At 42.5% G+C, this 24277-nt stretch overlaps 3 protein-coding genes across 3 annotated transcripts in view; 2 read left to right on the plus strand and 1 right to left on the minus strand.

Moving 5' to 3' along the window:
• The first annotated feature begins 3642 nt into the window (after nt 1-3642).
• LOC130111870 (immunoglobulin-like domain-containing receptor 1) lies at nt 3643-11425 on the plus strand. The gene is made up of 9 exons (XM_056279167.1): nt 3643-3754; nt 4499-4669; nt 5326-5475; nt 5784-5903; nt 6101-6247; nt 7095-7220; nt 8679-8864; nt 10331-10938; nt 11244-11425. The coding sequence occupies exons 1-9, from the start codon at nt 3685-3687 to the stop codon at nt 11280-11282; spliced, it is 1617 nt and encodes a 538-aa protein (XP_056135142.1). The 5' UTR covers nt 3643-3684; the 3' UTR covers nt 11283-11425.
• A 2494-nt stretch (nt 11426-13919) lies between these two features.
• On the plus strand, nt 13920-18969 carry tmem39a (transmembrane protein 39A). Its single transcript, XM_056279045.1, has 8 exons — nt 13920-14032; nt 15778-16000; nt 16866-16949; nt 17177-17331; nt 17480-17837; nt 18078-18265; nt 18399-18519; nt 18691-18969. The coding sequence occupies exons 1-8, from the start codon at nt 13920-13922 to the stop codon at nt 18928-18930; spliced, it is 1482 nt and encodes a 493-aa protein (XP_056135020.1). The 3' UTR covers nt 18931-18969.
• Nucleotides 18970-21799: 2830 nt separating this feature from the next.
• The window catches only part of LOC130111362 (serine protease 23-like), a 6699-nt gene continuing 4221 nt past the window's right edge, over nt 21800-24277 (minus strand). Inside the window, exon 2 of the mRNA XM_056278527.1 lies at nt 21800-24277. This exon is cut by the window's right edge and continues 589 nt beyond it. Within this exon, the coding sequence (XP_056134502.1) occupies nt 23687-24277 (591 nt within the window). The 3' untranslated portion in view covers nt 21800-23686.

Below are 24277 nucleotides of genomic sequence, written 5' to 3' on the forward strand. Positions count from 1 at the left end.
GACATCACCATACGAGAGATAGGAGCGTGTCTAGATAAAAACTGGAGCTTTTCCTCGTACCTGTGCAGCCCCGTGTTGCAGCCTGCCCTGCAAAAAAAACCAACAAAACAGAACAACAGAAACAAGGTGGATGGGGTAGTAAAGGTGAAATGAATTTAACTCAGTGATTCTTGCCATCACATCAGAAATGTATGAATATAACTTCATCTACAAATAAGAGAGTGAATTATTTTCATTCCTTGGTCTGGATGGAGTCAGAGCACAACATAGGAAAGGAATACGAAATGGGGGAATAAATGTGGATGTTGGCAGAGTATCCCGGGAGGGCAGTTGGCCTGGAAAAGCAGGAAAAGTGAATGGGTTGTCTTTGCTGCAGTGCAGAACGGGGGAGCTTTTCAAGAGGAAGCAACCTTTTGTGGTTTGTTAGTCTCAAATTTCAAACATAAAAAACCCACAAACCTCACAAATACATAGATAACACACAGGGTCGTCTTATTCATCCAATAACTTGGGTCTCTTTATTTTTCCCTTTGTAATTGGTGATTGCGAGCAAATTACAAACGAGATGAAATAATGGATTGATTGTTTATTGTGAATTACAAAGCATTTAATATTTTTATTTACCCTCGGACACAAAGACACAAACACCCACAACTTTGGCATCACCTTAAAGGAGATCTCATGCTGACACCCAGTGGTGAAAGCCAGAGTAGTTGGCTCGTAGGCGACGCTGGGTTAGAAAAGGCCATGCATTTGAGGATTTTATTTTCTCATGTGGTCGGTAAGCGGATGTGCAAACAAACTAATTCATACTGAAGAAAAACAAAAGCTAAACCAACGGCATCATAGCAGACAACCACTTATTCCTTGTTTCATTTAAACTCTGCGGCTGCATTTGCTCTTCAAAGCCGAACATCTTTGGGATGAACACTGATAACGGATTCTTACAAGCCGTCTGGTCCGAGGTCCGACTCGTGCTGCCTTGCTCTTTATCATCATAGCTGCTCTGTTATAGTCTCGACTATAACAGAGCAGCTATGGTGCTCTACTACTAATAATAATACTATTACTACTACTTTCGGCTGCTCCCGTTAGGGGTCGCCACAGCGGATCATCAATTTCCATCTCTTCCTGTCCTCTGCATCTAACTCTGTCACACCAGCCACCTGCATGTCCTCCTTCACCACATCCATAAACCGCCTCTTTGGCCTTCCTCTTTTCCTCTTCCCTGGCAGCTCCATATTCAGCATCCTTCTCCCAATATACCCAGCATCTCTCCTCCACACATGTCCAAGCCATCTCAATCTTGTCTCTCTTGCTTTGTCTCCAAGCTGTCCAACCTGAGCTGTCCCTCATTCCTAATCCTGTCCTTCTTTGTCTCTCCCAATGAAAATCTTAGCATCTTCAACTCTGCCACCTCCAGCTCCACCTCCTGTCTTTTCGTCAGTGCCACTGTCTCCAAACCATATAACATAGCTGGTCTCACTACCATCTTGTAAACCGTCCCTTTAACTCTTGCTGGTACTCTTCTGTTGCAAATCACACCTGACACTCTTCTCCACCCACTCCATCCTGCCTGCACTCTCTTCTTCACCTCTCACCTCTCTTCCACACTACCCATTACTTTATGTTTATGTTATGATGATATATATATATATATATATATATATATATATATATATATATATATATATATATATATATATATATATATATATATATATATTCAATTCAAAACTTTATTGCAGACAGAGTCCATAACAGACAAAGACAAATAGGTAAAAGACAAACCCCATACAATACAAAGAGTAAACACAATAGAATAACATAAATGGAACAAATCAGTGTCTTATAAGAAGGCAGCTATACCAGTGGTCCCACTGCCGGGAATTTTAGCGTGTGGCACTGAATCTTATATTAGTTAAACTGTTGATGATTACATTATCAGAGTCATTCAGAATCAGAATCAGAATTCTTTATTCATCCCCGAGGGGAAATGGAGTTCTATTACAGACACTCACGCTCTAATAACTAAAAACTTACAAGATACAAGACAAGAAAATAGAAACAGAAACAAACAGAAATAAAAGATAAATAAGAAATAGAAATAAGACCAAAATATATCAACCAGCATGGTTCACATAACACCCTATCTATACTACACTACCGCAGCATACAACAAGCAGCACAAACAAAACTCGACAGGGCCAGTCCAATGACCATTAACTCAGAGTGTCTGACAGTCTGAGTCTGAGGGAGGAGTTGTAAAGTTTGATGGCCACAGGCAGGAATGACCTCCTGTGGCGCTCTGTGGTGCTTTTCGGCAGAATGAGTCTATTACTAAAAGTACTCCTGTCCTGTGCCCAACCAGCATGTCATGGAGTGGGTGGGAGACATTGTCCATGATGGCGCATAATTTCAACAGCGTCCTCCTCTCAGAAACCGCCGCCAGAGAATCCAGTTCACCCCCACAACGTCACCGATCTGTTTATTGAGCCTGTTTGCATCCGCTACCCTCAACAAGCTGCGCCAACACACAACAGCAAACACGAGAGCACTGGCCACCACACACTCATACCACATCCAGTGGCGCCCCCAAGGGGTGGCCACGGCCACCCTGATACTATCCCTGGCCCCCCCGCTGGCCCCCCAGCCACGAGTCGCATATGCAGAATATGCTTCTGATTATGCATAATATGCTTCTATCTGATATTTTGCATTAGGTGCTGTTCATTTAAATCAATAATGTATATTTTTCTTAACTCTCATATTGACAGTTTTCCACTAGGCTATACAGTGTACTACAACAGCATCATAGAATTCCCGAAATTCAGTCATGGCTTTTGGTTTTGGTGTGCCACCCCAAGATTTTCAGTGGCCCCATTTGGCCACCCCTATGAAACATTTCTGGGGGCGCCACTGACCACATCCTGGGCATTGTCTGGCAGATGTTTAAGGACCAAGCCTCCTCAAAAAGTAGAGACGGCTCTGTCCCTTCTTATCGGAGGGCATTGCCAAAAGTAGTGGTAGTAAGTTTCAATTTAGTACGGCCGATTCACCTGACCTACATGTCTTTGGACTGTGGGAGGAGACCGGAGCACCCGGAGGAAACCCATTTTGCAAGGATATCAGTGTTAGCCGATTGGTGTCTACACTCAGGGGTTAGCCAGGTTCTACACTGATCTCTGAGACAAACTCCAGGGCTAAATAATACCATGGGTGTTATTTGTACAAGAAATTCGTACGTACGAATGTTTGATGTTCGCGATGAGAGAAGAGAAATCGATCATTTTGACCTCTGGTAGACCAAAAGTGAACGAAAACTAAACCAGAAAAGCAACAGGATGGGCGTTAAATTGTGATTTAGCCTGAGTAATTTCGAGCTGTCTTCGGGGGGGATTTGGGCACTAGGGAGGTATAGCTGGAGACGTGACGTCACAGGTGTTTACCTGTCTGGGTGTGGCTACTGATGACTTGTCGGCTGGCAGCCTTCACTCCACACAGGACACTGCACACCTGAGACAAACAGTTTACTACAGAAAAAAAGGGGACGATGCATAAATTATTCAAACAAGGCTGAAAAAGAAAAACTTCAACATATTTTCCCCCCTTCGGATTCCAAGGTGTCGTCCTCAATTTACTGCCGAGTCGAGGTATTTCTCGTAAAAGATCGTCCGTCTCAACATGATTGAGTGGTTTCAGTCGACCATGCGGGGGCTGTTAACTGCCGCACTGCTCTTTTTTCTGCCAAAAGGTAATTTTACTCCTTGTCTTCCCTTGTCTGTAGCTTGTATTCTTGTCGCATCTATTGCTTATTTTAGCCCAGTTTTTTTCTTCATTTTTTTTATTCTGTTGAAACCATCTAACCGGTGGTATCGATCACGTGACACATTTGTTTTATCAGTTCCGATTTCAGGATGACTCGAGTTACTCATGTGACCCTACATGTTGAATTCACGCCCGCGTGGCTTTGACCATTTGGGGAAAGGCTCATTACACCACTAGAGTTTAATGCTCATCTGCATTACGTCATTCTTTATTTTGATTTCCGTACGGTCCTACAAGGGAAATAATGCAGGCCACAGGAAATATAGGCCAGTCGAAAAGCTGTCTGCCATTGACCTATTGGTCGTATTGTTATATCTTTAAGTTGCAGGTTGCAGGTTATCTTCTTAGGCAGTTCTTCATATAGGCTATGGATAAAGTAATCTAGTTTCACTCCACATTTGAATGCTTGTGTTGACGGTTTCACACAGACCTATTTCCTGTGTCTTTGTGTCACTGGTTTTTCTGGTTCTGCCACTGCTAAACCCTTGATTGTACTATGCCACACACACACACATAGAGAGTTTGTGTCATCCTCCTCTTCGTTTACCTGACACGTTTGTTATGTCAGCTGTGGCTCCATTTAGGGCCACAATCAAATTAATAGTAGCTCAATTTTTCACAGACATATACAGATTGCTGTAGCTGATTGTCTCTTGGGATCCTCTCTTAGAGTCGGTGTGCATTCAGGTGAATGTTCCCCAGCAGGAGCGCAGCACGGCCCTGTTCAGCTCGGTGATACTGCGCTGTGACTACTCCACCTCAGCCAACCCCCAAGAAGTCCTGGTCACCTGGAGGTACAAGTCCTTCTGCAAGGACCCAGTCCTTGAGTACTACTCCACGTGTAAGAACTGAACGCCCACCGCTGAGCACGAAAAGGGGACATAAAATGACAGGATGCTTACAAATCACACATAATATACATCACACAGCAGCCAGAACTGGCACATTGACCATCATTCGAATCAACCACTTCTCACTACCACAAGACTGGGCAGTAATTTTCACACTCAATTAGAATTCACATAATACCCATACATTGGGCCTGGCTCAACTCATAATGGATTTTTGCATTTGGTAGATGAAAATGGAAATATCTGCAGATGCCATATCAAAAAGTTGGGTTTCAGCCAGTTTTATGGCTGAAACCCAACTTGGGGTGGCGGGGGGGGGGGCAGATCAATTGATCAAGGAGGGGAAAATGCATAGCCCTTGTGATAAACAACAGTATAGCCATGCCCTGAATGCTATTACCCCGAGCCAGGGATGAATATCAGGGATTTGAAAACCAGTGATAAATGCTATCATTGTGCGGCGGTAAGAGATACAGACACACAGCACTAAAGTATAAACCAGTAAAGGTGATGGAGGTGTGGTGATGGCAGGAACATACTTCTTAATTATGCCTGAAGCAAATTTATAAAAGATATGATTTTGTTGTAGCTGTTGCTGTAAATAATAATTGTTTGACTGAAATGTTGCCTTTTGTTTTGCATGTAGCATACCAGGCTGCTTTACAGTTGGGACAAGACCCATCAAATGACTGCCCAGATCGCCAGCGGACGGTGCGCACTGTGGTCCAGAAGAGGGGATCAAATGAGGCTATACTAGGATCAGAGTATCGTGAACGCAAGATCTCTGTCCAGAACAGTGAGTTCATCCACACACTTCCAACATAGCAGTGCTATAACAGTGTTTTGATCAAAACCACCAATCTTCCAAAACAACACATGCTTCAACACATTGTTCCTGATCTTGGATCCAGCATTTTGTTTAAGACCTGAGGCAAGCATTTTAGTAGAAACACTTTCACTACAAACAAACAAACAAACCACTTATTGGAGCATGGATTCCCTTTAATGTCAAATTTAACAAAGCTCTGCAAGGCATTCTTCTGAAAGTATCTTTGTGTGTGGGTGTGTTTTTGTTTTTTGTTTTGTTTTTTTGTCTTTTTGCAGAGGCAGACCTGGTGATCAATGAGATTATGTGGTGGGACAACGGTGTGTATTACTGTTCCATTGACGCTCCGGGAGACACCTCTGGAGACTCTGATAAAGAAATCAAACTCATCGTCTATCGTAAGACTTAAGGCAAATATAATGCCATAATACAAAATGGTACAAGTATCGCACTCTGAAACATGCCCAGTGTCAGCAGCAAATCATGCAAAATTAACTAGTGATCAAGCGGCATGAGCATCTTCAAGCACAACACTGCTAAAGCTATGAATGGCTATTATTGATAAATGACCTGCTGCCTCTTTTCCTCCTTTCAGACTGGTTAACAGTGCTCTTCATCGTCATTGGAGCTCTCCTCCTCATCATGCTTTTTTGTATATGCTGCTGCCAGTGCTGCCCTCAGAGGTGCTGCTGCTATGTCCGCTGCCCCTGTTGCCCAGAGCAGTGCTGCTGTCCTGAAAAAGGTGCCCCTAACACACACACACACACACACACACACACACACACACATACACATACACATACACACACACACACACACACACTGATCACCAGATACATCCACCATTCATTACACAAAACTGATTCTCAAAGTTACACAACACACTTAAACATGGGCGAAGAAAGTGAACTGGTAGAACCCCCTCCCCTCAACAGCTTCTCTTTTATAATAGTAGTAGATTACATGTACGTAGCACTTTATCTTGATACCCAAAGCCCTTCACAGTGAAGGGGGGTCACTCACCTCAACCACCACCAATGTGTAGCACCTACCTGGGTGATGTACAGCAGCCATTTTGTGCCTGAATGCTCATCACACATCAGCTTGAGGTGGAGAGGGAGGAAGTCATTTAGCCAATCACACTGGGGCAAGATTAGGTGGCCAGATGGAGAGAGCCAGGTTGGGAATTTTGCCAGGACACCGGGGGCCCCCTACTCTTTGTGATACGTGCCATGGGATCTTTAATGACCACAGTGAGTCAGGACCTCAGTTTAACGTCTCATCCGAAGGACAGCATCTCTTAAGCACAGTGTCCCCATCACTGCACTGGGGCATTGGGGTTTGTTAGGACCAAAAGGAAGACTGCCCCCTACTGGCTTACTAACACCATCACCAACAAGCACTTTGGGCACCTTTGAGAAAGGCACATGCCCTCATTTGCTTCAAGGTTTTGCTGGGCACCTCTGACATAATGGAGAAGAAGACTGGTTCTAAAAAAAATAACACATGCTTAGTAAACACTTACTGAATAAATAATGGTTAAGATCAAACCCAGCAACAATAACAAACTGTATTCTCTATCCTTCTAGTGGTGATGCAACATCGTATGATAAAGGAAGCTCAGAGGGCTATGGCACCCTGGATGGGAGGCCAGCCTGTGTATGGCCCTATGAGCCATGCCTCCTCTTCCCAAATGAACCCACTGCTGTACTCAGGTAAGCACACACACACACACACACACACACTTGTAGTACTACTACTTTTACACTGCATGTCAGTGGATAATCAAAATCATATTTATTGGCCAAGTATGTTTACACATACAATGAATTTGACTCCGGATGTACCTATACAGAATAACAACAAAACAATCTTCAGGAATATGCACAAGGAATTACTATATACAGGTGAAACCGTTTCTGTGAACTGTAAACAGGATACAAATAATACAAAGAAGTGAAGAGTGCAAGGAGTGTTGAGATGAATATTAAACCGTAAAAAAAAAGTCCCTTTATATACATAAAGTAGGTGGTTATGTACAGCACACAGCCTGTTCAGATAAACAGTAGTGAGTGAAATGTATTGCACATTTTTATTTTAGTGGCACAGTGGTTAGCATGGTCACTTCACAACAAGAATATCCTGGGTTCGAGCCCCGGGGTAGTCCAACCTTGGGGGTCATTCCAGGTCATCCTCTGTGTGGAGTTTGCATGTTCTCCGCGTGTCTGCGTGGGTTTCCTCCGGGTGCTCCGGTTTCCTCCCATGGTTCAAAGACATGTAGGTCAGATGAATTGTCCGTACTAAATTGTCCCTAGGTGTGAATGTGTGTGTGTGTGTGTGTGTGTGTGTGTGTGTGTGTGTGTGTGTGTGTGTGTGTGTGTGTGTGTTTATGTGTGTGAGAGCCCTGTGATGGTCTGGCAGCCTGTCCAGGGTGTCTCCCCACCTGCCGCCCAATGACTGCTGGGATAGGCTCCAGCATCCCCGCAACCCTGAGAGCAAGATAAGTGGTTTGGATAATGGATGGGTGGAATTTTATCCATCCATCCATTCATTATCCCGAACTGCTTATCCTGCTCTCAGAGTCGCCGGGATGCTGGAGCCTATCCCAGCATTTATTGGGCAGCAGGCGATGAGACACCCTGAACAGGCTGCCAGACCATCACAGGGCTGACACACACACACAAACACTCTCTCTCACACACACACACAGACACACAAACAGACCTAGGGGCAATTTAGTATGGCCGATTCACCTGACCTACATATCTTTGGACCATGGGAGGAAACCAGAGCACCCGGAGGAAACCCACGCAGACACGCGGAGAACATGCAAACTCCACACAGAGGACGACCTGGGACAATCCCAAGGTGGGACTACCCCGGGGCTCGAACCCAGGACCTTCTTGTTGTGAGGCGACCACACTAACCACTGTGCCACTGTGCCGCCTGGATATTTATTTTAGGCTAAAATATATATGATTTGTAGGGACAGTGGGTATTAGTGCTCCAGGGTTGTTGCACAGTGCCACAGTGAGTTAAATGTTCATAAATGTGACGACGGGGGGTAAAAAACTGTTTTTGTGTCTGGTGGTTTTTGTGTACAGTGTACAATGACTCAATGTTATCTTCATACATTTTGTGAAATATTTCTAAACTAATTCGCATCCCATCAGGATCTGCTTCAGGGAAGAGCATTCCTATGCAGCCCATGCCCCTCCCACCTCCTCATTCTTCAGCCTACAGCATGCCCCCACCCAGTGTCCATGGTAACCATACCCCTGCAAACACCAATCAGATGTTAGATTACCTAGAGAACCAGATAAGGGGGATAGAAATGACCAGTCCCCTTTTACAGGTATGTAACTGCCCAAATGTTAAAACTTGGTTAAAAGCCGCTTATCATTGCAGTTGATAGTGTCCGTTTGTACTGACTTTATGGCTGACAGCAACTCCAGCAAAGTTTAAAGAGACATTTCAAACAGTGTTTACATTTGTATTTCAAACAGAACAGAATGATGGGGACAAAGGAATTTGGGACCTGACTGAATGAATGTTGTGTTTCATTAGCCATATCTGAATTCTGAACATAACTGAGAAGTACTTGACATGCAAGCTTCCATATGATTGTCATGATCATTAATTTGTACAGATGATAAAAATGCTGCACCTTAATGTGTTGGGAACTTAATGGAAAATTCCATTCTTACAAAGCCCGAGACTCGTTTTGTTTCTGCAGTCGTGTACTTCATTTATGGTGTCATCTTATTCACAGCTTTACAATAGTGTCTTATGGGGCAACTGAACATGAACCTTAAACCTGTCCTTTCAGCAGCAGCAACAACAACAACCAAAAAAAAAGAAGACCTAGTTAGCCTGTGTACATGATTTCCTATTATCCGACTCCTTTATTGTGCTGGCCGGGTAGTTAGTCGATGAGTATTACAACCTATGTTAAGTATAGGCTGGTTATTCCTGCCTATACTTAAGTGTTCACTAATTCCTGCCTGGTCATTCCTGCCTACACTTAAGTGTTTACTAAGCATGCATTAAACCAGGAAGTAGTCCCACAATATGATCGACCATTGATGATATTGAAAATTTTGGGTAATCACTTTTAACTCTCACAGTTGTTTTCATTTCCAAATTTGGATAAATGGGTTGAATTGTATTTATTAAAACATTGTCTGATGCTTGTGTTTGGTTCCCCTGTAAGATTGTAAAGCTGAGTCCAACGGTGACCCTGTATCCAATGCACAATAGCAAAAACTACAAAAATAAGACCCAAGTTATAAAAAAATTTTGAATTATCCTTTCAAAGGCAGATCTCAGTTCAGTCGTTTAAAGCAGTGTTTCCCAACCCAGTCCTCAAGGAACCCCTATCCTGCAGATTTTCATTGCAACCCTGAATAGGTACCTGTTTGTAGTTATTCAACCAATCAGCAATGATTTATGTCAGATGTTGCACACCTTGCATAATTAAGTGCTGTGAGATGATTGGTTGAGTAAGTACAAGCAGGGCTACCTATGCAGGGTTACAATGAAAATCTGCAGGATAGGGGTTCCTTGAGGACTGGGTTGGGAAATGCTGGTTTAAAGTAGTTGAAACTGAAGACGTCATTGGAAGGCAGTCATTGCTTGCCACTGGGGGAAGAAAAGAAAAAAGCAACTTAAAATTCATTTGTGTCTGACATTTTTAGGATTTTAATTTTTCTTTAACTTTGTTGTGTTTTGATTTGTACCTAATTTGCATTTTGTTTGTTTGATCTGATTAACCCCTTCTTCTTATTCTTGGTCCCATGCAACCCCACCCCACAGCCTCAGCCAGGTCCTCCACCTCACCTCCAGCAGATGCCACCTCCTCCCCAGCAAATGCCCACATCTGTCCCCTTTTCTGCTGGCCCTCCCAGTATGCTTTCAGCCCTTGACGAGCATGACCGCACAGAGCACCGCATGATCACACTTCCACCAATCAGAGAGCAGCAGCCCAGCAGAGTGCCACCATCTGCACCTAAGACACGTCCTCCAAGCTCCAGTGAGAGCAGCCGTAGTGGCTATGCCCATCGCCGTGATGACCGCAGAAGAGAAGCAGCAAGACGTTATCCATCACCAGCCCGCTCAAGAGGTATCCCTCGGAGCTACAGTGAGGAGTCCTTGGATGGACGAGCTCGTGGGGCTCGGGGAGGGATGGACCGCCCTCGTTCCCGTTCCCGGGATGACCTGATTGAAATAAGGCCCCGAAGTAACTACTCTCCCCCAGCATCATGGCGATCAAGACGTGGGTCCTGGAGCTCGGATGATGAAGACAGTAGTCGCAGAGGAGGAGGAGGAAGAGGTGCAAGGAGAGGAGGTGGAGGTTGGGGTGACAAACCTCCAAGCTACACAGAGTATGAGCCCGGACAGAAACCAGGAGCACGGAGGAATGAACAGTACTCTGTAAGGCACTCACTGCTTTAGTTGATACACAATACTAGCCACACAATGTGCGTGCGCGCATGCACACACACACACACACACACACTCACACACACACACAAACACACACACACATTCACTGATAGGGGATGAGATACACACGTGCAACTACTCAGATACACTTACAGCAGCACAAAATACTCACACACACACACATGCACAACCACAGAGGCCCAGCTAAATCTGAGTCTGTACTTTGACTCTTCCAATTTTGAGTCATTCTAACTTATAAAAGAATGAATCTAAAGTCACTGTGTCTCTCTCAGGACAAGAGATCTCGCAGTGGCACCAGTGTCGTCATCTGATTCCTCCTGCGGTGAAACACCCAGTGGTCTCTGTTTAAGAGAACGTGCAAACCTCAGTAGAACTGGGAGCAGGTAGTTAATATTAGAGTGAAGCACATCGTTTGGCTACCACTACACTTTTGCAGTGCTCTGCCAATAAAGATTCATGAAATGTAAGAGAATAATGATACTCTTACACATATTGGCCAAATGATGATCGATAAATATTTTAACTGTTTTTATAGTTAAACACAATATTTTCAGGGATTTTAAAATGAAGTTGGTAAAGCAATTGCTTGATGTTATTGGAGACGTTACCTTGATGTAATTAGAAGTAAAATCTTGAAGAATTCTTAGACTTTATTACTGTGACTTCCTTTTATTCACTTTTTTGTGTAATATCCCACTCTGCTTTTCAGCAGTTTTATGTCAAGTGTTGAGGTATATTTTGACTAAAATCCTGCAGAATAACTGTTGTTACAGTTATCACTGAGCATTATTCTTTTCCATGTGCTTTTTTGAAAATGGATGTTCCTATTTCATTTTACATCATCCTCAATTTTTTTTTGTTTGCAACAAGAAATATCATTATTTTATCTTTAGACGTTGTATAACCAAGCCATGCAATAGCAATAGCTTAGAGTGACTGGCCCAAGTACTTTATTTTTGTCTGTGTAAATCAAAAAAACTTTGAAATGTTACATCATTAACACGAGTATTCAAGACCCCAAAGGTAACTAACTATCTTGAGGGTTTTGGGGTTTTTTTGCGTTAGGTGTTTTTTTTTTATATTTCCTAAATGTCTTTCCAAATGTAATGGTCTGAAAACAATGAATGTTTTTATACAAACGCACTGTATGTACATAAGATGACTAATGGATTGTTATGACAGCTATGGTTACTTGGATAGTTTTTTGGATTTTATTATTATTATTATTAAATTCGCACAAGCCTAAAATGTCCTTTTATTGTGCCTTTGTTTTGCCTGTATTTCTCGCAATTTGATCATACCGTGATAGTTCACGTTTACACCAGGACGAGGCCTGAGTGTAAACATGGGGCGCCTCGAACCACAATCTACAAAAAATTACTCACTACAATGAATTCAATTACTTGTCATTTTTACACAATATATCGAATTGTCTTCAAACGATATAATTACAATTAAACCCTAACAGTAACTTACTACATATGCGGAATAACTGACTGAAGGACCGCAACTTTACGACCGTAAGCCTTAATAGTTTAACTGCGACTGCGCAGACGAAGCACACGTCGCACAGCTGATGATGTCAGAGCAGAGGAGGTGCAGTGTTGCCACGTCGGTCTCTGGGCAATGCTCTTACTGTTGCTCCTCTAGCCTAAGGATAAGTTTAAATAAACTGTTTACGGTTTTATTCGGAGTCAAAGCCACATTGCAGCATCGTTTGTATTTTCGTAGTTTAGTACGACATACCCACAGTTAGTGATATTGAAGCTGAAAGGGAGACAAAATGTTCGGTGCTGTCTGGAATCGTCAGCCTGGAAGCCATACAAATGACTGATGCATCCTCGTTTAGTACACCCTCCGCATGTTGTTGATGCTTTGTGAGTACAGGTGTCTTAATTAAACTGACGAGTCAGCAAGTAATTGTGTTTGGTTCCTCCGATTACCAGATGAAATAATGATGCGTGTTTTGATGTCCAAAATAATGTGTTCACAAGTTTCCCTGATGTTGAAAATGACAACAATGCGTGATGTCATGATTCAGACAGAATTTTTTTGTGGCTTAATGCATGTTGCAGCAAGCCTTTGCAAAAGTATCCTCAACAAACAAAACTGTTAGAAAAGTTTGGCTAAAAAATAATTTGCGATAAATGTGTTGTTTTAGAAGGACAATGCGACATTTTCCCACTTGCCTCATTATCTTAAAAAATATGCATTAAATGATTTTACGACATTACAGTATACACCGATCGCTCCAAATTTAGCAGTTTGAGCGAAATGTGTCATGGGAATCCTTCCATTCCCCTCATTCATCCATTTCTTTTTTGATTTTCTTTTTAGCTTTCAGTTCCTACATTCACGTTGTCGCTTTAGTTTGGACACGGTCCCCTGCGTTGTAGCGTGAGCTGCCGTTTCCTGTGGGAAAGACACCACTTTGATAATCTTAACAGTGTCCTCAAAATGGCAATGGGGTATAACATTATTTATCACAATCAGTTTGCATTGGGTATACCAGCACAACAAAACACTGATATTGAAAAATCATCTCCAAGTAGTCATTTAAATGAATCTCCATCTCTTTAACCTCTGCTTGCTCTCTTCTATAAAATTGTACCCTGTGTACCTTTTTATACTTTCCCTTGTGTGTGAAAGTGTATATGCATTCTGCAAGTTAATCTGTTGTCATTCTACCTTTGGCTAGACATATTCTTGATGTATGTTTATATGCCTTTCGGGCTATGTGGCATTAGATTTGTAAAGGTCAGTTAACATGGAGGTGTTTTGTTTTTCATTTTCTACCTTTAGAGGGTGTGTGTTTGTTTTGTGTGTTTCCTAACTAATTTCTGTCCTCTCTTAATGTTTGTGTGTATTTGGCGGGTCATTGAGAAGAAGTGAAAAGAAGTCCCATTGGCTGTTGCTTGGTGGGCAGGTTGCCACGGTGACTGGCAACCATGCCAGGAGGTCGCAGGGGTCCTTCCAGACAGCAGCTAAGTCGCTCTGCTCTGCCCTCCCTGCAGACTCTGGTTGGAGGCAATCTAAGCAATGGCACAGGCCTCAGAAACAGGTACACAACACACACACACACACACACACACACACACACACACACACACACACACACACACACACACACACAATGAGGTTGAGCAAAACAAGCATTTTATAGGATGCATATCTCAATGTGGCTCAGATAAGCCTAGAGTGACACAGAAGCAAAGTTCTAGTCATTTAAGACTAGCTCTGGTCTCACTGGTCCTTTTGTCGACTGCTAGTTGCTAGCAAGAATTTTCTATCAACAACTTAAGTTTTGTCAGTTGCTTTGGCAGAAACTGAAAGTGGTGTAACATTTTAACTTTGAATGTCTCTGAAGTACTTATGAAATGCTTATAATTTCACTTTGGTTTAAGTTTGATACTCACATGGATGTTGTTTCAGAGACCAAATTCTCATTTGAAATGATCGAAAAATCTTAATTCAAGGTCAGTTTTGTAATCTTCCATTGCATGCCTGTTGGACTTGATCTGCCTTAACTTTTGTTAGTTGTGTCTTTTCTCTAAAGCAAAACCCTTAAATACAAGGTTCCAGTAAATGTTTTGCTGAAACTGCAAAAAGGGAAGACTTTCTTTGCATTTTAGATGCAAGTTTGAGTTGTATTGAAATAATTTAGAACTGCATAAATTGCGATACCATCATATAAGTTAGGCTAATGTGATTTTGATAAAACGTTTTTGTGATTCTAGTCTTCCTCTTTAAAAGATGGTATTGTCTTATAGGGAGGTTTTGTCGCTGATTGGTATGGGCTGATATTTACTCTTAAGTATGGGATTTATAATTAACCCGAGGACTGGTTATCTCTGAAACCACAGTTAGATATTTTAAGCAGCGAGATTATTTCTGTGATGATAGCCTTCTGTTGTAATGTCCATGCAAACACACACACCATTCATCCTACCTTACCTAAAGGACAGGTTCACTATTTTTTCCACTCAGACCTCATTAAAACTTTTTTCAGACATAATTTACAGTATTAAAAGCAAAAACTTCACTGTTCGCTTCAGTACTGAGAAACTTACCACTTTGCTGAAATTTCTTGCTGGGTTTCAACACACAACGGAGCAATCATTGAAGCCTGCAAAACCATGATGTATGTCCTTTTTGAAAAAGGGGAGCTTACAGCTCTTGCACATGTATATTAATGTATCATATGCTTGTTCTGCATTTATTTTTTATTGGATCAAAGTCTTTTTGCAGTTGATGCGGTACCTCTCAGCAATCTGTAAGGTTCTGCACTTGAGAGTGGGAAGTCCTCAGGATTACTTAAAGTCACATACTTCCAGAAATGCTGATTTTGCAAGGGAACATGTATAGGCGGAAGTGCAAAATAAAGTCATTTTATCTTAATAGAAAGCATGATTTGTGACAATTTTTTTTGAACATATTGAGATACAATTGGCTGTACTGTGAGGTCCGCATTTTTTAAATGGAGGCATATAATGGTTTTTGAAGACTTAGATAATTGCGATTGGTACTGTGTTGCAGCACAGTGAGAAGAATCAGCAAGTGCCAAGTTTTCCAATACTTCCCAATATGCAATCTGTATGATTTTAAACCATGCATCATTGTTAATGAGGTCTAGGTTCCAAAATAAAAAAAATGAAACCATCCTGTAAGTCTAGCAGGCTCAGTAAAGTCCAGTCCTTCACAACATAGAATAATATGTGTGTGTGTGTGTGTGTGTGTGTGTGTGTGTGTGTGTGTGTGTGTGTGTGTGTGTGTGTGTGTGTGTGTGTGTGTGTGTGTTTCCTTCAGGAGCAGTAATTCAATGGGTCTGTCTGCCCCGCCTCTCTCGGCCCTCATCACACCGGAGCCTGTCCGTCACTCAAGGATCCCTGAGCTGCCACTGGATAGCAGTCTGCTTTTTGAATTCCTGCTTTTTTTATATTTGCTGGTTGCCTTGTTTGTCCAGTACATAAACATCTACAGGACTGTCTGGTGGTACCCCTACAGTCACCCTGCTGCCTCTACCTCGCTTGTGAGAACACACACAGACACCCACACAACACTAACATAAGATTCCCAAATACCAACATTAACATTAATTCAAAGAAATAACCTTAAATTTGAACCCTACTATAAGCTCTTTTGGCAAAAAAAATTCCTTAAACGAGTCCTTCTTTTGTAACGAACTTCTGTATCTTTAAAAAAAAAATCAACCTATTCCTTGCACATACATACAAAGTCAAGTCAATATTATTTTTATAGCCCAATATCACAAATTACAAATTTTCCTCAGTGGGCTTTACAGCAACACAACATCCTGTCCTTAGACCCTCGCATTGGATAAGGAACAACTCCTAAAAAAAACCCTTTAACAGTGAGGAAAAAATAGGAAGAAACCTCAGGGATAGCAACAGAGGAGAGATCTCTCTCCCAAGACAGACAGATGTGCAATAGATGTTGTGTGTGTACAGAATAAAACAATTTACAAAATACAACATTGAAAGAGCATAACCAAAACCAAATTATAATAAAATTATAAGATATACGAAGAATATGATAAGGATGCCAAGCAGTGTCCCGATACCATCGGAACAGCCCAGGACCTGAGCCACGTGACCACCATCACCATGCAAACACACACCATTCTGTGACATTCTGATATTGCATTATGTTCCTTTATGTTTAAAATGTTCTATATTTCTGTATTATGACCCATTATTCATCGGGTATTTTGGTCTAGGTTTACAGTTGTTTTTCATAAACAAATTTTATGGAGCTTCTTTGATTCAGACCTTTAGTTCAGGCACAGACATTCAAATTCAACTTGAATTCTTCTTCAAAAAGTAAAAAAGGATATCTTTTTTTCTCCATTCCTGTTATGTGTTTTATCTGTACAGAACTTCCATCTGATGGACTACCACCTGGCTATTTTCATCACAGTCATGTTGGCCAGGAGACTTGTCTGGACTATAGTTTCAGAGGTAAACAGATAAGCATAAACAAACCTGCACAAACAGATAAAAGACCACATATGCATGCACAATGTGAGTTCTGCCCAGAATATGCCATTTGGAATACAAAGCACATTTACTACCATGAATGCATAGGCTTTTAGCATCGGTAACCCCTCAACATGGTAGCGTTAGCGCCATGGTCCAGCCATGGAGCAACAATGCTATAAAGTGTAAGGTGTTGTGTGATCATCCAGGTGTCTCAGAGCAGTGGCGGCTCACTGTTTCGCTACGTGGTCCTGATTGCAGCCCGACTCAGCCTGCTAACCCTGTGTGGATGGGTGCTCTGTTGGACCCTGGTCAACCTTTGCAAGAACCACTCTGTCCTCAACCTCCTCTTTCTTGGATACCCGTAAGTCTTACATTCACTTGAAAACAAACAGTCAGACACACAGCAGTGTCACATAACCATCTCATACCTCTTCTATCCATCCTTCTTGGCTTTCAAGCAAGCATTCGCTTTGTTCTCATTCTCTGTCACCACCCTCCCTCCATGCCAGATTCGGGGTATACATCCCACTCTGCTGTTTTCACCAGGAAGGAGGGAGGAGTCAAACAGTGCCAGCTGACTGTGACTACCAAGCTGACCACCAGCAGACCGACTTAACAGAGGCTCCATACTTTCGTCCTCGGGACTTCCTTTTCCTGTTACGAGAGAACCTCAGGGAGCAGTTGGCCAGCCCACCCGACACACCCACTCACACCTGTCCCCCTCACACACATTCACACACGCCGGAGCATATTCGCGCGGAGGTGGAGGAACTGAAGAGTGACTTCAACCGACGAATCAAGGAAGTGCTGTTCAACTCTCTGTTTAGCGCTTACTACGTCGCATTCTTGCCCCTCTGCTTCGTCAAGGTTTGTTTCTTTCACACTTGGTAATGGTCCTCCCCTGTTTTGTTTTTTTTTCAGTTTCAGATATTTTAGACTATAGTGTCAGTGGAGACAAACCCTACTCATTTCCCAGTGGAGCTTGACATTTTCCTCTCACCTGCCCCAGTCATTTCCCTAAACTTATGTTTTCAGTCACGTACCTGTTTGCTTTTACGTGGGTGTGAGGTCACTGATTTGGAGTACACTCTCTCTCTCCTCCTGCAGAGTACCCAGTACTATGACATGCGCTGGTCGTGTGAGCATCTGATCATGGTGTGGATCAATGCGTTTGTGATGCTGATGAGTCAGCTGCTGCCCCCCAGCTACTGTGACCTGCTCCATCGCTCTGCTGCACACCTGGGGCGCTGGCAAAAACTCGAGCATGGCTCATACAGCAATGCACCACAGCATGTGTAAGTGGATTCCCTTGTGCTCATAATCATTCACATACACACATGCATGTCTCAAACACATGCATGAATTATTTTTTTTTTAGGTTTTTCTTTTTTCTGCTTTATGTGTCAAAGCTGTGTTTTGTGTTTATAGGTGGTCAGACAGTACTATATGGCCGCAGGGGGTGTTGGTACGACACAGTCGTAGTCTATACAAGGCAGTAGGGCCATATAACGTGGCACTGCCATCTGACGTTTCCCATGCAAGATTTTATGTGAGTAACAATGTTTGAAATTTTTAGGATTCAGTGAGCAGAGATTTCAGAGATGTAAATCATCGTCACTTAGACATCTGTTGCCCAAAATTTATTTTTATTTGATTTTTCATTTGCGCTTTTAGTTTTCAGTATCCAGCCTGACTCTCTTCATGTCTCCTGATGTTTTAGTTCCTGTTCCACAAGCCATTGCGGATCCTTAACCTGTTGATCTGGATTGAGTCCAGTGTGGTCCTGTACCAGTTGTACTCTCTGCTGCGCTCTGAGCGCTGGAACCACACCCTCTCCCTGGGTCTTATTCTCTTCTGCAACTACTATGTTCTTTTTAAACTGCTCCGTGATCGTATTGTCCTTGGCAAAGCCTACTCCTACCCTCTCTCCTCCAATAACTTGGGGCTGAAGTCACAGTAGGCTGAAGACCCACCTTTTGCTACCCCAAGCTGAGGAGGAGCCACCACCACCTGTCCCTCACCTAAGAACTCTGAATGTAAAGGAGAGATAGGTGTAAGTATGGCAAAAAGAGTTGACAGATGAGTGTGTTGATTAATCCTCCTCCTTGGAAGGTAAGGGGTGGACTGTGAAATAATTGTTTTGATACGGTTGTATTTTTCATGCAATGTTTCTATACCTATTTAAAGAATATTTTTATTTTGTATACTGTTCGAGTTGTGCCGGGCATTACCACACCAACAGCTTTGGTATAATGTTGGTAGGCGACTGAAAAGTCAGGGATGCCAGGAGACTTTTGCCAAAGATGGGGTTTTTTGTTTTAGTTCGTTTGTTTTTTTTTTTATGTGCAACTGGCTAAACTGATAAGTTTTGGCCCGTCAGTCACAGATTGTCACTCACTAGTCAATCACAGGAGATTCAGAGCAGAAATAGGAGTTGTGCCTAGATACTGATCCATGATCAGCTTATTCTGTCTAAGATAACAAAGTAATGCTGTTTTTGTTTTGTTTTTGTTTTTTGGAGTATAAACTGGTTTTACTTAAAAACACAATGGTTTTTATCACAGCAATCAAATCCTCGCTCACTCAGTAGCGCTGCAGACATATTTATTGTACAGGTTCACCATGTTTTTGCGTCTGTTATCAAGCAGGGTTTCATATTGTGGTTTCAACAATCGGCTAGGATAAAAAGAAAAACTGTGACCCTAGATCAGTTTGTAGGAACAACACCTGAGGTGCTCCCATCAGCTGTCTTGACAAAGAAGGTTGTGTTCTTCATTTATATTGTTACTGTTACCAGCAGCAGCTTTTAGGAAGACTGTTGCAGCGCCACTCTTTACAAAGTTACACAAGGGCGAGATGAGCTGTTAAGGCCCTTGCAGCGAAAACACCCATGTAGGATAATTTCCCAAGACGACATCCCAGATTAGAGATGCAACCCCTGCACCTGGCTGTGGACAATTTAAAGTGTAACTTTTGAAAGACTGCTGCTGTAGCCAGGCGACACTGGCAGCTAGCTCTTTCCATCTTATTGTGTTAGTCTGTCCGTGTGTGGGCGAGCGTGTTCGAATTTCCACCCTGTGCCAGTGTTGCGTTTATGTTTTTCGAGTTCATCTTATCACTGTTTTTGATTTTTTTTTTCTGTGCCTAAGTGGGTAAACCATAACAGAATTGACAATCAGCGTCGAAATGGTATCATCTCTGTCTTGTTGTGGGCTGTGAACAGACAACCAAATGAATGTGGACTATTAGAGACGTCTGTTTGTATGTCCCAGATATGATGCCATCTCCCCTCAAAAAGTATGTATGCATCAACATGCTCTCACATAAATTAGATGGCATAAAATGTCAGTTGCTAACATTTTTTTAACCAGTGTTTTACTGTGTATTACATGGGGAACAAATGCAAAGCCAAGGGTAAAGGTAATTGGAGGAACATGTGCGTCACCTCATTGACACTACATGCGTTGCCCCCCAATTACCAGAATGGTGTTACAGACTGGTTGCCTTGCAGATGCATTGCCTTTTGTTTACGCCACATTTTATCTTCATCTCCATTATCTCAAGTGGTTTCCTTTGTGCCTCCTCCACTTGACTCACATCTATCTGTGTATAGTGAATAAACTGAGGTAGAATGAGAGGGAAACGTCAGGACCACTTTTGCAGAATTTAGATCAGAAATGAGCTCACATTCGACAAAACAGGTCCTTTTCTTTGCGGTGACGTGGAGATCAGCGAGAAAATTCTCTTATGGCTATTAAAAGGAAAAAAAAAAGGCTTTGTCTTTACGGCCTGCAATTGAAACTGAATTCCTTCCGTGTATTTGAACAGTGTGAGCTCAAATGGGGAAGAGAAAACCACTTTTGAGATGAGCCCATGCATACGTATGTCTGGCTCGGCGGTAAAGCATAATGGTGCACAGCAGTACCTCATCATAGGAATCTTGAATATGTAAAAAGATAAGTGCCATTCTCATTCTGCACCTCTGTCCTTGGTCACAACCCGGTGCTTTGTTCTTGCCGAGATCTAATTGGAGTTTGGTCATCTCCCACCTGAATGTAGCAAACTTTGCAAGTCAATGGTGCTGTCCAGTGTCTGTAGTTGGTGGCACGAGCCATCATTTTGGCACTATCAGTCGAATTTCAGTTTGGACTGTTTTAGTTTGTTCTATCAACTTCACTGTCCCATTTCCCCGTTAAGATAGAAAAAGGCACAACTTATATGGGTTGCTTTGGATCTTGCTTTGCTCAGTGCTCGAGTATGACTAGTCAATTCTGGAATAACACGCATCCACCCCGCCTCCTTTTACGTTGCATCTGTTGGTCAAACCCAGAGGATTGCATGTGAAGTGCAAGAAGACTGAGGACTCCTGAGCTTTGGAAAGACTTATGATATTCATTAGTTTTTTTTTCCTGGGGTCTCAGTTCTTCACATTGTCCTGAGGCATCTCTGCTCCCTCTGTAGACAGCATGGACTCTGGCGAGCGGACTGGTGCATGTTATACCACATCTGAGTTCTCGAGTTTGTATTAGTGAGTGTACACTTTAATGGTGATGATTGTAGTATTGAGATGGAGGCTTTGTCTGTGTGCCATAACCCAGAATACAATGTGGGCTCTCTGTTGACCCCGTGTGTGAGGAGTCGTCTGTAATATAGGTGTTCATCCTTATATTACAGCTTTTACATTGTTCAGTTTACCCACCCATCTCTGAAAATGCCCTCAACATCTAAAACAATAAAAATGGTGGTCAAACAAATAGTGTGTGCTTTTGTTTTGTTGACCCGAGTATGTAAAAACCTGATGTATGAGCAGACAAAAATAAGTTTCTTTCTTCTTCTTTTTTTTATTTTTATTTTTTATTTAAAAGCATACATTTTATAAATTGCGGCAGACTCTCAAATTGCTAAACAATGGAGTAATCTTAAAAAGTGCTTCTGTCAGTCAAGGCCTTGTTGGGATACCCAATTTCCCCTCGGGGATTAATAAAGTATTCTGATTCTGATGATAAGCGCCCATCTCTGATTAGTTAAAAAGAAAAAAAAGCAGCGATGGATACTGGTAATGTAATGTCTTATCCACCAGAGGGAGCCATGTGAAAATAACAAAAGATGAACTGTGTCATCTGGATCACATGATCCGTAGCCTTGGTAGAAGTCATCTGCATTCATTTAAAGTCAGTCCACATATAATATTTGGGATTTTTCACCACAACAATGTAAGCAAGCTAACAGAATGCGTATGTGGATATACTACGTCCAGTGAGGGGAAATACAAAAGGGTTTGGAAAGAAGAAAAAAAAGGCACCTTTGGCATTGGACAGTTTTACATTCATTCTTTTACAGTAGGAATTTGCCAAAAGAAAGAGCTTTAACAGTGCAATCTTTAGTATTAGCAGAATAAGAAATGCTGCAATGTAAAGTAAAATGGTAAACCCTACCCCCAGCTTACAGTTCGGCTTGTAGTCCTCCAAGAAGACATACACTATAGAGGCCTATAGTGTTTCTGTCCAATGTTTAATGTAGGTGGATTGTGTTAGTGAGCCTATACTACTAGTTTGAAAATGAAATTATCAAGCTTGCCTCCTTTTACACTTTACAGCTCCATTACTGGCTTTGTATGTGTGTGTGTCGTGTTTGTCGCACTCGGGGTGTGTGTGTGTGTGTGTGTGTGTGTGTGTGTGTGTGTGTGCCAGCAATTTACATTAGGGTTCAGGCCCAAAGTGCTGAAACTCTATTGTTTTTGTGCTGGTTTATTATTATTTTCCTTCTTCAGAAATGTTTGCGCACATTTCCGTGAGATGATAAACGGTAGAGATATGAGATTTTGCCCGTTAATTGGAAGTTGTGTGAAAGTGTTGCCCAAGAAATATGACCCCAATCGGCCTGATGGGGGCGCTATAATTAAAGGTCAACTTCGAAAAGTCACAAGTTTGATTTACACGAAACTTGGCACAGACATCCATCTATTCCCCACGCGACGAATTTGCCTCAAGAACCACTGAAGTCCGCCTGACTAGATTTTCCACCATTTTGATTTTTTTTTAAATACACATTTTTGACATCTAAACCGTCAGTCCGATTGCTACTAAATGTTCTGTGGGTCAGTACTGGACCGATCTTATCAAAAGCTCCATAAAGCTTGTTGATAGCTTATTCAATTTTCAAGATTTTGACCAATGAACTTCAAAAGGGCATGGCTCAGCACATAAATAGACCAAAGTCAACAACCGTCGGGCCAATCGTCACCAAACTTGCAGCATACGTCCACATAAGTACCTGAAACATACCCCGAAACTTTTATTCAAATCGACCGTTAGGAAGCGCTACAACTGCATAAAAAAATAAAATAAAATGTGCGTGGCATAACACAAATCAAACTAACATTCAGAAATTGTTTGTCCAAATCGTTACAAAACTCGCAGGATAGGTTTCATAACAATGCTGAACCACGTGTGTAAATTTTTTTTTTAATCGCTCAATAGGGGCGCCACCAGTTCCAAACACATGCATGGGCCTGGTGCAAATTTGGCCATAAATCAATGACAGTTTGTCCAAACACCACCAAGCTTGGTGGAAAGTTTTAATTAAGCTGTTGAAGCTTTCAGCTCCTGATTGTCTGCGTTGGCTTGGACGCCGGAATCGCCGCTTGCGGCTGTGATTTTCTTTTTTTGTATTTTGACTCTTTTATCTTGATGTTATCCTCACACCCTGCCCCCTCCTCATCCCTCTCTGCAGTCTACATAGTTTCCTTTAATCCAGTAGCATATCTGGGCGTATTTGAGAGGGGTGATCCTCACTGCCACATTAAACTCCTGAGACGCCCCTTGTCGCTCCACCCACTGGTGCCCTGAAAACACGCCAATCACCTTACGCTCCCAGCGCTGGCGCCGCCGGTCCCACATGCGAGCGTAGACCCCCGAACCACTGGCACCGGGCTGCGCATCACAGTGCTGATACAGCAGGTCAGGAGTCTCTTCGCCGGCTCGGCAGAACCGGTACACCAGCTGGCCTGGACGGTCGTTATCGAATCCTGAAAACTGAACCCGGTGACCGGGCAACCGCTGAGCTGGGGGGCTGACCCCTAGCTTCATGTGGCGGCGCTTGTGGGGCTTTTTGAGTTCAAGGAGAGCGTAGTCATAGTCCATACCAATGTCATTGGCATTGCCTTTGATCCATCCTTTGGGCACATGAGTGCGCTTGGCTCTGATCCACTGAAACTTCATCTTGTCATTAGATGGCGGGGAATAAGGAACGGGACTGCCTTCGACGTGGTTGGTCAGGTTGGAATAGAAGGAGGAAGGCTGTTTGTC

The sequence above is a fragment of the Lampris incognitus genome, chromosome 4 (genome assembly GCF_029633865.1).
Source record: "Lampris incognitus isolate fLamInc1 chromosome 4, fLamInc1.hap2, whole genome shotgun sequence".
Taxonomy (NCBI): domain Eukaryota; kingdom Metazoa; phylum Chordata; class Actinopteri; order Lampriformes; family Lampridae; genus Lampris; species Lampris incognitus.

What these genes read in the sequence shown, in the direction of transcription:
- tmem39a (XM_056279045.1), top strand. Translation starts at nt 13,920, where the DNA reads ATGCCAGGAGGTCGCAGGGGTCCTTCCAGACAGCAGCTAAGTCGCTCT. An exon ending in CTGCTGCCTCTACCTCGCTT is followed by an intron (nt 16,001 to 16,865) that starts GTGAGAACACAC and finishes TTATCTGTACAG; the next exon opens with AACTTCCATCTGATGGACTA. An exon ending in TCTGGACTATAGTTTCAGAG is followed by an intron (nt 16,950 to 17,176) that starts GTAAACAGATAA and finishes GTGATCATCCAG; the next exon opens with GTGTCTCAGAGCAGTGGCGG.
- LOC130111870 (XM_056279167.1), top strand. Translation starts at nt 3,685, where the DNA reads ATGATTGAGTGGTTTCAGTCGACCATGCGGGGGCTGTTAACTGCCGCA. An exon ending in CAAGATCTCTGTCCAGAACA is followed by an intron (nt 5,476 to 5,783) that starts GTGAGTTCATCC and finishes GTCTTTTTGCAG; the next exon opens with AGGCAGACCTGGTGATCAAT. An exon ending in GTGCTGCTGTCCTGAAAAAG is followed by an intron (nt 6,248 to 7,094) that starts GTGCCCCTAACA and finishes CTATCCTTCTAG; the next exon opens with TGGTGATGCAACATCGTATG.